Raw genomic sequence first — 14,746 nt, forward strand, 5'->3', positions numbered from 1 at the left:
ACCTCAAAAAATTAGTATACGTGCTGCTGAAGCGAGCATGACAATATCTCAAAAAATTAAATGTAGAGTTACTATATGATCCAGTAATGTCCCTTCTGGGTGTATAATTCAAAGTGAATTGAAAGGAAAGACTCAATTTGTACCCCTATGTTTATAGCAGTATTATTCACAATAACTAAGAGATGGAAAAACTCATATGTCCACCTGGATAAACCAGACACGGTGTGGTTTATCACACACACACACACACACACACACACACACACACACACACACTGGAATATTATTCAGCCTCAAAAAGGAAAGAAATTCCAACACAGGCTGAAATGCAGATGAATCTTGAAGATATTATGCTAAGTAAAGTAAGCCAGTCATAAAAGGACAAATACCGTATGACTGTCATTTACATGACATTCTTGGAGTAGTAAAATTAATAGAGACAGAAAGTAGAATCATAGTTGTTAGGTGCTGGGGAAGGGAGGAGTGAGGAATTATTATTTAATGGGTACAGAGTTTCAGTTTTGAAAGAGCGAAAAAGTTCTAGAGATGGGTGGTGGAGATGGTTGCACAACATGTGAAGGTACTTAAAGTCACTGAACAATATACTTAAAATGATTAAAATGATAAATATATGTTATGTATATCGTACCCAAATTAACAACAATAATAAATAAATATGCTCATTATCCCTTACATTGAACCATCCCACTGCTGGGAATTAGTCCTATAAATATTCTGCAAAATGGAAGAATATGAACTGGACATTTGTAGTGTTTGTATTAGCAAAAGATTGGAAGCAAATACCCATCAACAGAAGACTTAGATGAATATTCTTAAGTAAAACGACCATACTTTATTTCCTGTGAATGTGTGGCAATGAAGAATACAATGACTTTTAGTGCGTTAATAGTGTAGAATATGTGACTTAATGCATAGTAAGGTACTAGCAATTTTAAATGTCAACTTAATAAAAAAGGCTTTTTTACCCCCTCCTAACAGGCACTGGAAAGAAAAGAAATGTCATAATACTTGGTCACCCATAAATGTTCTTGGCAATACACATATCTGCATAATTCCCAGCATAATCCTAAAGCCTAACTCATGCCTGGCACATATTAAAAGGATTTGCTGGGGAAGTTATTCAGCAACATCTAAGTGCCCACATCTGAGTGTAAAACTCTCATTAGGTGCAGGGATGGAATCCAAAAGCAGTAGCTCCCTCAATGTGTTTTTGTTAGAGAGAACACGTTCTCACATGAAAATCACTTAAAGTTCACAAAAACATGCACATAAAATAGAAATATAGAGAATAAGAAGTAATCAGATTGTTGGCACTATGAGGGGAACTAGGATTCATTATACCTTGGGGGAATGAAATCTTCACAATTCTTTTCCCAATTATTTTTAGTGATTACTGTTTCCACCCCCACTCCAGCACACATACTCATCTTGTTCTTCCTTTTACCCCACCAATCATTTTTGGTTAACTTTGGCATTCTATTGTAGATTTGTTAGTTTCTAAATATTTTACCATGTGCACTGATGGCTGGCCATCACTGTGATAATATCCTCAAACTCAAAAGCACCATCAATATATATGCCTTTTCCAGAAACACTTCTGTTTAGCTATTCTTAGGAACTTGGGCAAGTTACTTTACTTCTAGGTCTTAAAAAGAGGAAATTAAACTAGAGTTGAGGTTTTCAAACTTATTTTGGCCCATAGTAAGAAATATATTTTTACTTCATAATAAGGTTCATACAAAAATACAGTCATTTAATTGAATAGTTTTACAATATTTATTCTTACTAGGGCTGATATACTGATTTTTTTCTTTTTTTATTGAAGTAAAATTCACATAGCATAAAATCCACCATTTTAATCATTTTTAAAGTACACAATTCAGTTGCTTTTAGTAATTCACTATGTCATGTAGCCATCAGCACTATTTAATTTTGGAGCACTTCCATCACCTCTAAAAGAAACCTTGCACCCAGTAAGCAGTTACTCCCCACATTTTTTTCTATTTCATTTCATTTCAAAAGAATTATGAATAAGACTCACTAAACTGGTCTTAAGAAACCACTAATGAGTCACAAGTCAGTCCCAAATAATTGCTAAATAAACTACAAAGAGATTGTCTATCTCTAATTCTATGATACTCTTCAATTCTAGACATTATTTCCCTCCAAGTGAAATATTCTATCTTGGAGGATTCCCACTGAAATTTTCCAAGAGATGAACTTGCTTTTTGTTCACTCAACAGACACCTATTAAGGGCTTGAATGGAAAAGAAATTAAATAATGGTTTCCACCTTCAGAGAGTTCACAATCTCATAATAGAAACAGACTGGCATGAAAATGATTATCAATAACAAGGGGAAGTGATCAGTTCTACCTTACAGTGTGATGAGAAGAAATTAAGAAGAGTTTCAAAGAAGATATGATCATATGTTGACCTTAGAAAGAATTATGCAGGTGTTTTCTCATTGACAGATTTCTGCTCTAGAAGTCATCTTCTCAGGGTTAAACTGCCACTTTGCTACAATGGACTGTGCAAATCCTGGAAAGATAATACTAAAAAACCAGCTTTCATATTGGCCAAGAAGAAGGAAGACAAAAAGGAAAGAAAGAAAGAAGAGATAAAGAAACTAACATTTGTTAAGTATCTACAATGCGACAAGCACATATATTTTCTTATTTAATCCTAATAATTTCTCAAAGTATATATTCTTATCCACATTTTGTTCAGAGCAAAAAACTCTCGTATTACTTCATTTTGGCTGTATAGGAACACATGCAAACATTTTCTAAGTGAGAAGGGCTATGGTGCCACAAAATTTGGTATTTCAATGTGAAAATTTTCACCAATCACCTCTAGTCTGCGAGTGATTTTTTAGGACTTATTCTTTCTTAGGAAGGCAGTTATGTCAAAGTCATTGTAAAATGAGAAGAAAACTGATGAAGGTATTTGTAACCCGTGCTTTGTGGAGATCCAGGTATGGGGGTGGGTGAGGGTGGAGGGGGAGGAAGAATGGAAGTAGAGAATAATTGAAGATTAAAGAAAGGCATTCCCATTGATGTTCATGCCAGGGAAGGTTTCAATCTCCTAGTTTGATAGCCAGAAAGGGGGGGTAATTTTTTTAAATCATGGAGCATAAATCTCCTGTTTCCAAGGGGATAATCTTCCTGTGGCATCTTGCTTGAAAGTTACTCTTTGCCCTGGTGAAAAGCTGAAAGGAATGAAGAGTTTCTAGCCTGCTGAGAATAGACCACAGTGATCCACCAACTAGAACTGTCAGAGATCCAAATGACACTAGAGCAGCATGTGGAAATAAGTAAGGCTAGAAGGCATAGGACTAGACATTGTTTGGGATAATGTGGCCAACAGGAGATCTTTTTTAGGCAGGAAATCTAAACAAGGACCATTGTATTTGACCAGGCTGCTGTAGGGGTGGGGCATGGGTGAAGGTTGGGGATGGAAGGAGACCTCCTACAGGAAGCAGGAAGACAAATAGATTATTAAGTATGAGAGGGAATGCAAAGCATGTGGGAAATCAAACTTGGAACTTGAGAAGCCAGGGGATAACAGTTGATAATGAGGCAACGGAAGCATTGTTTCAAAGATAAGGGTAGCAAGCTCTGGGCTGTTACAGATAACAAGCAAATAGTTAAGTCTGAGGGCTTCCACAGCCACTGGCAACTGAAAAGGATTCATGTTACACCTAAAAGGTGGATTACTGGTTGGTAGAAAAGGAAAACATACATTTATTTATTTATTTATTTATTTATTTATTTATTTATTTATTTTTATTCATTTATTAATGAGAGGGAGAGAAAGAGAGGCAGAGACAGGAGGCAGAGGGAGAAGCAGGCTCCATGCAGGGAGCCCAATGTGGGACTCGATCCCGGGTCCCCAGGATCAGGCCCTGGGCTGAAGGCAGCGCTAAACTGCTGAGCCACCCATTTATTTATTTTAAGGATTTTATTTATTTATTCATGAGAGACACACAGAGAGAGACAGAGACATAGGCAGAGGGAGAAGCAGGATCCCTGCAGGGAGCCCAATAAGGGACTTGATCCCAGGACCCCGGGATCACTACCTGAGCAGACCACTGAGTCACCCAAGTGTCCCTGAAAAGAAACATTTAAAAAAGGAGAGCCAGAAGTTGAAGTGGGAAGAAATAGAGGGAGTTAGTATTTATGAGCACTTACTGTGTCAGACATTGTGCTATGTGCTTTACTTATTTAAAACTCAAGGGGCACCTGGATGGCTCAGTCAGGTAAGCCTCCAACACTTGATTTTTGGCTCAGGTCACGATCTCAAGGTCATGGGATTGAGCCCCCTATTGGGCTCCCTACTCAGTGGGAAGTCTGCTTGAGATTTTCTATCTCCCTCTGCCCCTCCCCCACCTTTCTTTCTCAAATAAATAAATAAATCTTAAAAAAAAAACCCCTCAAATCCACCCAAGAAAGTATGAGATCATCCCCATTTTAGAGACAAGAAGTTTAGGTTTAGATTTTGTTATTTTAGCTGGGAAGACTCTATATCAGATTAGCAAAAAGGATAGAGGTAGGGAGGAGAAACACTTTTAATAGGGAGCTAGAATAAGCTTTAAAAAGTGTTAATGTAATATACTAAGATAAAGTAAACAAAACCAGGAAAACTTACCCTTGGGCCTGGTGCTCCAGGTGGACCCTATAATATAACAAATTTTAAAAAGAATTTTTCAGTAGAGATCTCAAACCAGACAAGCATATAAACATCAACAGTAAGCAGATATAAATGTAAATAAACTCACTGGAGGCCCTGGTTGACCTCTTGGCCCTTGAGGACCCTAGAAGAAATGGAGACAAAGCACAATATGTATATCTTATGCTTTTGGTTTGATAGAAACAAGACAATGAAGATTCAGCCTTTCATGTGCAGCAGGTCATAAGAGTCAAAACTGTTTCAGTATTTTGAAGTTATTTGCTCTTTGCATTCAACTATCACACACATTCGTGAACAAGCTGGGTATTTACTTTCATGTTCTATTGATATTAATAGAAACTGAATGTTTTCATTTTAATAAACAATTATAAACATAACATTTAACATTTAAAAATGTTATTACTGCCTAAGTATGTTTTTCCTGTTATTTCTATTTACCATCCACTTTATCAGCAAAGATGAAAACTTTAGTGTTCTTAGACACCTCCTTTTCCTTCAACATCTACCTATAATTTAGCTATCTACTACTCCTGAACTGACCTCCAAATCTCTCCAAAATACTATTTTTCCATCTTTCATAGCAACTGCCTTAGTTTAGTGTTAATCGTATACTATAGATTGAATGTTTGTGTCCCCCCCCCAAAACTCACATGTGAAAGCCCTAATCTCCAATGTGATGGCATTTGGAGGTGAGGTTTTGGGGAGGTAATCTGATCATGTGGGCCCTTATGAATGTGGTGACCTTCTAAGAAGAGACAAAAGAGATATCATCTCTCTTTCTACCATATTAGGATACAGCATATCCTGTAATGCTGTCTGCAGACAAGGAAGAGGACCCTCACCTGACATTGAACCTGCCATTACCTTGATCTGGATAATGTTTGTTGTTTAAGCCATCCAGTCTATGGCAATTTGTTATAAGAACCCTAGCAGAGACATCACATTTTGCCCGGACTCCTAATCTGACATCTGACTTTATTCTCTTTACTATGCTAACTACATTCTACTTATAAATGGAAATCTAATCAGGTTATTATTTAGCTTTACACTATTCAATGGCTCTTTTTCATCTAGAGCATAAGTTATGAACTTCCTAACAGTGATAGCTACCATTTATTGAGAACTTATTACATGCCACATTGTGTGCTCACTTTGTGAGAACTGTATACCGTGTTGTGTGCTTTCTTTCCATTTTAGAGTTAAGATAATGGCAACAAGCAAATACAGGTTAGAGCTAGGATTAAAATCTAAGTCAGCTGAATATAAAAGTATACATTCTTAATCAATGTACACCCTGCCTCATCTTCAAGATCTGGGCCTCACCTGTATTTACTCTCCCCGAGACATCCTACGTTTCATCTATAACTAATTACTTGTAGGTGTCTGAATTTTTAAAAAGTTCTTTCACACATGTGTTCTCTTACATGTGCTATTTCCTTGACCAGGAATGCTCTTCCTTACCTTCTCTCTCTGTTTAACTCTAGTTCCTCATCCAGTCCAGCCTTTAAAACTCTATACTCACCTTGCTTACCCCTCCCCGGCCACCTTCCTCCTGCTCCACTAATTGCCTCTGCATTCCCTAGTACATAACACAGTGGAAAATCCCTAGGAACCCTTAAGAGTGTCTTAGTCACCTTTCCATTTTCTGGAACAAGAATAGTGTCTACTTTGTAGTAGGTGTTTGAAAATTGTTATTGAATGAATGAATAATGTTAGAATCAATTAGTATTAATTTAGAAATTAGAATAGTTAAAAATGCATTAGTAAAATGTGAAAAGTTATGTTGACATTTCTCAAAATGAAACGATAGTAATCACTGTTAAGAATGTCTGCTCAAGAGGCACCTGAGTGGCTCAGTCAGTTAAGCATGTGACTTCTGTTCAGGTCATGATTTCAGGGTTCTGGGATTGAGCCCCATGTTGGGCTCCCTGCTCAGGAGGGAGTCTGCTTCTCTCTTTCCCTCTGCCCTCCCCGCTGCTGTGCACACACACACTCTCTCTCAAATAAATAAATACAATCTTAAAAAAAAGAGAATGTCTACTCAAAATTTCACTTACTTGATGGTCAACCAAATGGTAAAATGACATTGAGTCAAATTCAGATTATGGTTAAAAGATGATAGAACACAATTTATCTTCAGTTGAGATTTGAATAATACTGATTTTTAAAATTATTTTTATTTATTTGAGAGAGTGAGAATGAGAGAGATCAGAAAGGGAGAGGGAGAAGCAGAGTCCCGCTGAGCAGGGAGCCTGATGTGGAGCTCGGTCCCAGGACCCTGAGATCACTACCTGAGCCGAAGGCAGATGCTTAACTGACTGAGCCACCCAGGCACCATTAGGCTTGACTTATATTAAGTACTGCCAGAGCTGTTGATTCTAAATATCCTGGGGGAATTAGAGAAAGCAATAGCAACTTAAAAAAGGATAGTGTACTCCAGTACCATGCCTGCTGGACATTTCTTAGTTTGCATGGCTTATGATTACAATCTAAAGTAAAGAATGTACAAAATTTCTACCTCAGAAACTGCAAGATAAATTCTGGAAATGTCATGTTGGAGATAGCTTTTATTATTTTATTATTTTAATTTTTAAAAAGATTTTATTTATTATTCATGAGAGAGACAGAGAGAGATGCCGATACATAGGCAGAGGGAGAAGCAGACTCCTCGCAGGGAGCCTGATCTGGGACTTGATCCCAGAACCCAGGATCACGCCCTGAGCCAAGGCAGACACTCAACCACCGAGCCACCCAGGTGTCCCTGGAGATAGCTTTTAAATATAGAGAGGCTCAGAATGATTTTGGCTATGTAAGTTCCTCCATTCTGGAACAACATCGTAAAAATAAACAGTTGACATTTCACCCCACTTAGCATATTTCTGACATTTGCAGTCTCACTGGTGGTTCAGGACAAAACATTAATCTTTGACTTTGAAAGAGGGATTTATCATAGAAAGAAGAAACTATTTCTATTGTTCATTTTATTGATTTCTTTTTAGCTTGTTACTCAAAACAAGTCAGGTCATCACAAATATGATCAAATGACATACTTGCAACCAAACAAGACAGGGCAAGACAGCCCTAAGAAAACAACTACGTAGAATGCGGCAATTAGCCAAGTAAAATATTATTCAACAACATAACACTTATTAGTTCTTTTCTATTCCTTTAGCTCACTAATAAGAAAAGTGATTCTCTCTCTCTAGATACTATAAACTAAAGCGGTTTATAATAAAAGAAGTCTATAATAAAATTATGATCGTCTATGTTAGTTTCCTAAAGGGAATAATGTAAATGGTAAATACTGTGAATGGTTATAGTGATTATTTGGCCATAGTCAAAGCACTACCATTGGAACTAGACTGTCTTTCCATTTAGTCCCAGAATTTACATTTGATCCTCCAAAGGTAACATTTTTTCTTACTCTGAAAAATACTCGTAAGTTCATGTTCTAGAACCTGAGCATGTTAGACTTTGCCTTTATGTAAATGCAATCTTGACTTAGTTTCATAATCTTTACTTTATGCTGGCTTAGATATAGAGAGCTTCCTTATTCTCATTTGTAAATTGAGAAGCTTGCATTGTAGGATGTTTAGCAGCATCACTGGTCTCTACTCACTAGGTGCAACTAGCAACTCTCACTTTTCCCTAGTTGTGACAACCAAATATATCTCCACATATTGCCAAATGTCTTCTGTGGTGTGTGTGTGTGTGTGTGTGTGTGTGTTAGGGAGGGGGGATGATTCCTGGTTGAGAGTCACTGATCTAGAGGGTTTAATTGGGAATTTAGTAATATTAAATAAGGTTTATTAGAAGTAATGTGATTAGGATAGATTCAGTGAATAATAAGGCACAGAGAATAACTACAAATTAGGAATCTACTTGTGGAATCTGCCAAATAAATGGCAGGTGAGAGTGATCTATCATCTATCTATCTATCTATCTATCATCATCTTCTTACCCAAGTGGCTCCTGAAGCTTATTTTCTGAGAACTACTATAATAAATAAAAAAGCACAGTGGTGTGGGAATTGGGAGACCTGGGTTCTGGTTTTATCTCTGTATCCAATTAACTGTATGTCCTTGAATTGTTGCCACATATTTGGATCTCAGATATCTCAGTTGTAACAAGGTTTGGTGAAGATAAATCTCTAAAATTCACTTTAAATTGTGATTTTCAAAGATTTTATCAATTTTCTTCTTCATATTTTGTATTTGAAGAAAGAAAGTGACCACATGTATACAAGTTGGAAATTTTAAATTTGAAGTGTGTATGAATGTAAGGAAGTATGTACTTGAATTAAAAGTTTACTAATTTTTTATTTTAAAGAATTATACTATATGAATTTAAAAAAGAATCATATACATATGCTTTAAATTCTTAATTTGTTAATATTTAGGACATATTTCCCTATAACTTAGCTTTTCCTTTTAATGCATCTTCCTCACTTTCAAATTGGAGGCAAATAAGACAATTCTAATAAAAAACTGAAACATGTGAACTTAGAGGTAATATGTGAAAAAATGTCAATTGTATTCTTCAACACTTTATTGATTTTCATTAAATAATATGCTATAAAAATGAGGCAGCTAATCTAAAATTTCAAATGCTGAGATGAGTCTCTATTTTTTCTACTTCTGTGGCTTTAAGCAATATATTCAAGTCATGACATTTTATCAAAATCCTTTTCAGGGACGCCTGGGTGGCTCAGTGGTTTAGTGCCTGCTTTCGACCCAGGGCGTGATCCTGGAGTCCCGGGATCGAGTACCATATCGGGCTCCCTGCATGGAGCCTGCTTCTCCCTCTGCCTGTGTCTCTGCCTTTCTCTCTCTCTGTCTCTCATGAATAAATAAATAAAATATTTAAAAAAATCCTTTTCAGATGATTGACACTAGGAAATTATTTTTGTTATGAGTTAATTTTTCTTTTCTTTTCTTTCTTTCTTTCTTTCTTTTTTTTTTTTTACTAATTCTATCTATTATTTCTGGTAATAATTTCTGCATTATTTACTTCATAAATTAATCATGCTCTAAAATTGGTGTCTCATGGACTTTTTAACTTTTTGGGATTGATCTGCCATTAACATGATAGTTTTGAAGCAGGTGAAGAGAATTCTACATGCTATCTGCCAGGAAGTCTTCTTAGGGTGTCTTAGAACTCTGGCTTAGTTTAGGGTATATATGAGTCCAGGGACTTATTTCTAAAATAGTCCATAGGCAGGCAGATATGGAGCAAATAGGGAATAAAAGGGAAAAAGGCATTCTTTCATATATGGCAATACAGAAACAACTTTCTCAGCAGTAGAGAGGACCTATTTAGGACCAACACTAGAGTTTATAATGTTATATTGTAGAAGATATAAAGCCTCCTAGCCAAGAAACCCAAATTTATTTTAAAGGGGATACTTTTCATATATTGTATAATGAGCTGTAACCTTTTTTTTAAGGCTCTGAATCATAATTTGGTCTTGGTGTAAAATGGCATAGCTTTATACATTGGTAAGAATGGCATAGCTTTATAAATTATTATGCCAGTTTCATGGAAGATTTAAAAATAAGATTTATAAAGCCCACTTGATAGATTCTTGTATTTCTGATGTTTGTATGAAGAGTGAAATATCAGATTTGTCTCAATACAACAGATCTTGGCTAATAAAAGTTCATTTCAAAAGTGCCCCGGGGGGCTCAGCGGTTTAGGCCTGCCTTCAGCCCAGGGCCTGATCCTGGAGACCCGGGATCGAGTCCCACGTCGAGCTCCCTGCATGGAGTCTGCTTCTCCCTCTGCCTGTGTTTCTGCCTCTCTCTCTCTCTCTCTCTGTGTGTGTCTCTCATGAATAAATAAATAAAATCTTAAAAAAAAAAAACCCACAAAAGTGCCCCATGTACTGGTATTATTTGAGGCTGAGCCCTTTGAGAGTGTTATATTTGGAAACATAATAGTTAACTAGAAGTCTCTAGGTAGTCAATTATTTAAACCAGTCCCTTAAAGAAAACAAACATACAGAATATACTGAGGAAGCCCTAATGAGAGTATCAGAAATGTTACTAAAATAGACTTTTTCATAGGATGAAAACAGAGTATGATTTAATTGTACATTTTATGAAGTTAATTGCAGATGATTTCTAGGAATTAAAAGATCATTTTTAAAAAGTTCCTTAAATCACAGTGGAATCAAAGGGAAAGCAGTGATAAAAAGATATTTAGTACCAGTTATTCAACAATAAAAACCAGAACAAACCAGTAAGTTCGAATGTGCCAGTTAATCCTTTTTTCAAAAGTGAGTTTTACTGCATATATTAAATACCACTTTGTCCCCTCCCCACCTTGGAGATTGGGAGTTTGCACGTCATTTATGAAAAGAACTATGGTAATCCACAGAGCAAAAGACTAATAAGTATGTTAACTCAGAAAATGCTGCTTTACCAGCCAGAATTGAAAATAGCTGTTAGCTTTTAATTTCAGGGAGCAGTATTCATTTATTTATTAATTCATTTCTCAAATATTACCTACTATGTAGGTAATATGTGGTAGGTTCTTTTCTGGATACTGATAACCAGTGTATCAAGGTTCCCTGCTCTCATGGAGTTTATATTCTAGCAGAGGAGATGGAAAAATAATGTAAAATACTGCTGACTACTATGAAGAAAACAAAACAGGATATTGTGAAAGAGAATAACCAGGAATAATATGACTAAATGATCATGCAAGGCTTCTCAAAGATGATAGTTGAGCAGAGACCTGAAAAATGAGATTAAAAACCAGCCTTGTGAGGAGTAGATGAAAGAATTTTCTAGGTAAAAGGGAGGCATGTTCCAAAGAAAAGAAAGAAAGTCAGCATGGTGGCAAGGGGAAAGGTGTACATCATGAGTCTAGAGGGGCAAACTGGGGCTATTTCTTATAGGGCCTAGTAGATTGAAGTAGAGAGTTTAGATTTCATTCTCTGCAAGAAGGAGTCATAGGAAGGTTTTAAAGAGGTGAGTGATATAATGTGGTTTATGCTTTAATGGCATCAGTCGATTGCTATGTAGAGAATGGATTGTAGTGGGGAAAAGTGGAAAGAAGACAAAGAAGTCAGGAGTCCAGGGGAGACATCATGGCGATGTGGACAACAGTGTCAGTGATGAAGAATGAGAGAAGTGCATGGATTCAAAATAGAAATCGGACTTGACAGGACTTGACTAGCCTCTACTTTAAAGAACTTTTCTTTATGTTCTGTGCCTTTCTTTGTTCTTTTATGGGGGATCTACTTATTTTTCTTTTATGTAGAATCATAAACTCTTAGAGCTGGAAGGGACTTTAAAGGTATGAATTCTAGTTCCCTGTTCAGTGCAGGACTATGAGTCCCATAACTCAGAAAGATAGTCATTAGGCTTCTATTGACAGGCATTATCTTGTAAAACTATATTGTTTTAAAGTAGTTCCTTATCGGGGCCTCTGGGTGGCACAGTCGGTTGAGTGACTGTGGTTTCAGTTCAGGCTGTGATATCAGGGTCCTGAGATCAAGCCCTGTGTGGAGCCCCTCTTGCTCCTGCTCTCTCCTAAAAATATGTAAATAAGCCGTTCTTTATTATATTGCACAGCTCATTATCATGTTGAGCTGAAATCAGCCTCAGCATTCCATCCATTTACTTAACAGTATCTATTCTGTGCTAATTATGTGCTGGGTTCTGTGATAGGCTGGGAATTAGGGAGTATCAAATATACTTCATGCTCTCATGGAGCTCACTGTCTCTCGGGGAGCTAAGCACAGAAATGGAAAATTCAATTCAATAAATAAATTTTAAATTTATCCTCGAGAGTCACTCATACAGATTCTTTCTCTTCCTTTCAAATGTTTAAAGACAACTATCATGTCCCAACACCTCAAATGTTTTCTAATTCATTCACCAGTAATTTACTAAATATTTATTGAACAGCAACTATAAGACAGGCACTATCTTAGGTGTTGCGGACACAGCTCTAAAACAACAACAGATGAGGGTGTCTGGGTGGCTCCCAGGGTCCTGGGATCGAGTCCCACATCCAGCTCCCTGCTCTGTGGGGAGCCTATTTCTCCCTCTCTGTCTGTGGCTCCCCCTGCTTGTGCACGCTGTCAAATAAGTAAATAAAATCTTTAATATGTATATATTAAATAATACTATATATAATATATATAATACTATATATTAAATACTATATATTAAATATTGTATATATATACACAAATGTGTGTATATATATACAAATGTGTGTGTGTGTATATATATATATATATATATATATATATATATATATACAAAAAAAAAAAACCCCAACAACAACAACAGCTAAAATGTCTGTGTTCCAGAGCCCATAATCTAGTGAGGAGAGAGATAATAAGCAAAAATCCCAAATAGATATGTAGTATTTTAGGTTATAAGGAAACAGGTTAAGAAAGGATAGGGACTCGCAGGCAGATGGAAGCACTGCTGTTTTCTATAGGCTAGGCAGGAAAAGCCTCTCTGATAAGAGGACATCGAAGTAGAGAGCAAGGAACACTTTCCAGGCATCGTACTAGGTCCTGATTACTAGTTATTATGTCCATAGGTGGCAGTTGGGTTGAGGATAAACTATGTCAGTAAGTAAGTCTACCTTGAGCAAATGATCTTTAATGATTTAAATGATTTAATGATTTAAATCTTTAAATGATCTTTACAACTTCCTGAATAGTGCAAAGCGCATGGGCAGGAAAAAACAGTTGCAAAACCCAGGAAGTGAAGAGAGAGCAATGAGAACAAGGAAAGGGATGATCAGAGGATAGAAGTCTGGCAGGGCTGAAACATTCCAGCTATTTCAACTGGGTTTTCCAGGACACGGATCCCAGATACACCACTGATCTGAGAAAGCCTTCTCTGAATCTGCTTTACTTTTGTCCATGTAGGGATGGCCTGACTGGTGCCACCACCCGCTTTATTCTGGATGCCATATGTCTATCAGCACAAACTAAAATTTCAGGCATAATCTGCTGAATTTGCAATCCATCAGGGCCGCTGAATTTTCTTTCATAGGAAATGCCTGTGATGTGGTCATAGGAACTTGAGGTTTCCTAATGCTGACAAAAGCTTATGTTCCAGCCACGGTAGTTAGAGACAATAGGTCAGGAAGGCAGATGGAGACAGACAAGTCTGGAAAATGGGCTAATTCCAAACCTCTCTACTTCTCCTTTCCCCTTTTCACTCTTCCTGGGGGATATGACTTCACTATGTGCAGTCATCCTTGCTTCCTGCTAGAGTAGGTCTGCTGAGAAAATATGAAGGTCACACTTCTGCAGATTAAAAACATCTATTTTGGGGCACCTGGCTGGCTCAGTCGGTAGAGCATGTGTCGCTTGATCTCAGGATTGTGAGCTTAAGCCTCGTGCTGGGTGTAGAGAGTACTTAAAAATACATTCTTTAAAAAAAAAAAAAAAAGAAAAACATCTATTTTGATGCCCTCTGGGGATTCTTAGGCTATCTGAAGCCACTTTATTTCCCTTCTTCAGCTAATTAATATAACTGCAACTTACTCGTTCTAAGCCCCAAGCACACCCTACAGTGAAAAGTGAAAATGTCAGCTGTCAATGGAACTTCATTATCTGTTAGGCAAGACTTTTCTGCAAACTTTATTTTTATTTGTCTTCTATACTTGGTTTCCCTCCCCTTCATTTTATTCTATGCTGGCCCTCTGTTTAAGCTGCTGCTTTAGTAAGCTCAGCAGGGTCTCTGTTGGGAAAGTGGCCTCTTTACAAAATATCCTCTTTAACCTGGAAGAACTGGAATCCCAGAAAAGTAGGAAATAGTGTCAGTATAAGCCATTTAGGGGCCGAATGTGCTATGTACCTTCTGTCCATCCTCTCACAATTGTTTGTAATTGGTTGCAATTTATAGCAAATGATTTGCTTCTGCTTTGCACCTGGTGGGCACTGGCTGGACACAGTGGGTCAACCACCTTTGCCAGAGACCTGGCAATGCTCTCACTCCAGCACCGGCGTAGAGGGCTCACAAAGCAGATGCCTGATGCCCAACAAGGCAAATATG

The 14,746-nt window shown here is 37.1% G+C and overlaps 1 protein-coding gene across 6 annotated transcripts in view; it reads right to left on the reverse strand.

Moving 5' to 3' along the window:
* Nucleotides 1-14,746, reverse strand: part of COL24A1 (collagen type XXIV alpha 1 chain) — a 387,541-nt gene that overhangs the window by 20,693 nt on the left and 352,102 nt on the right. For all 6 annotated transcript variants that reach the window (XM_072834343.1, XM_072834342.1, XM_072834338.1 and 3 more), the window contains 2 exons: nucleotides 4,801-4,836; nucleotides 4,671-4,697 (listed from right to left, as the gene is read on the reverse strand). In XM_072834343.1, the coding sequence (XP_072690444.1) occupies nucleotides 4,671-4,697; nucleotides 4,801-4,836 (63 nt within the window). The remainder of the gene's footprint in view (nucleotides 1-4,670; nucleotides 4,698-4,800; nucleotides 4,837-14,746) is intronic.

The sequence above is a fragment of the Canis lupus genome, chromosome 8 (assembly GCF_048164855.1).
Source record: "Canis lupus baileyi chromosome 8, mCanLup2.hap1, whole genome shotgun sequence".
Lineage (NCBI taxonomy): Eukaryota > Metazoa > Chordata > Mammalia > Carnivora > Canidae > Canis > Canis lupus.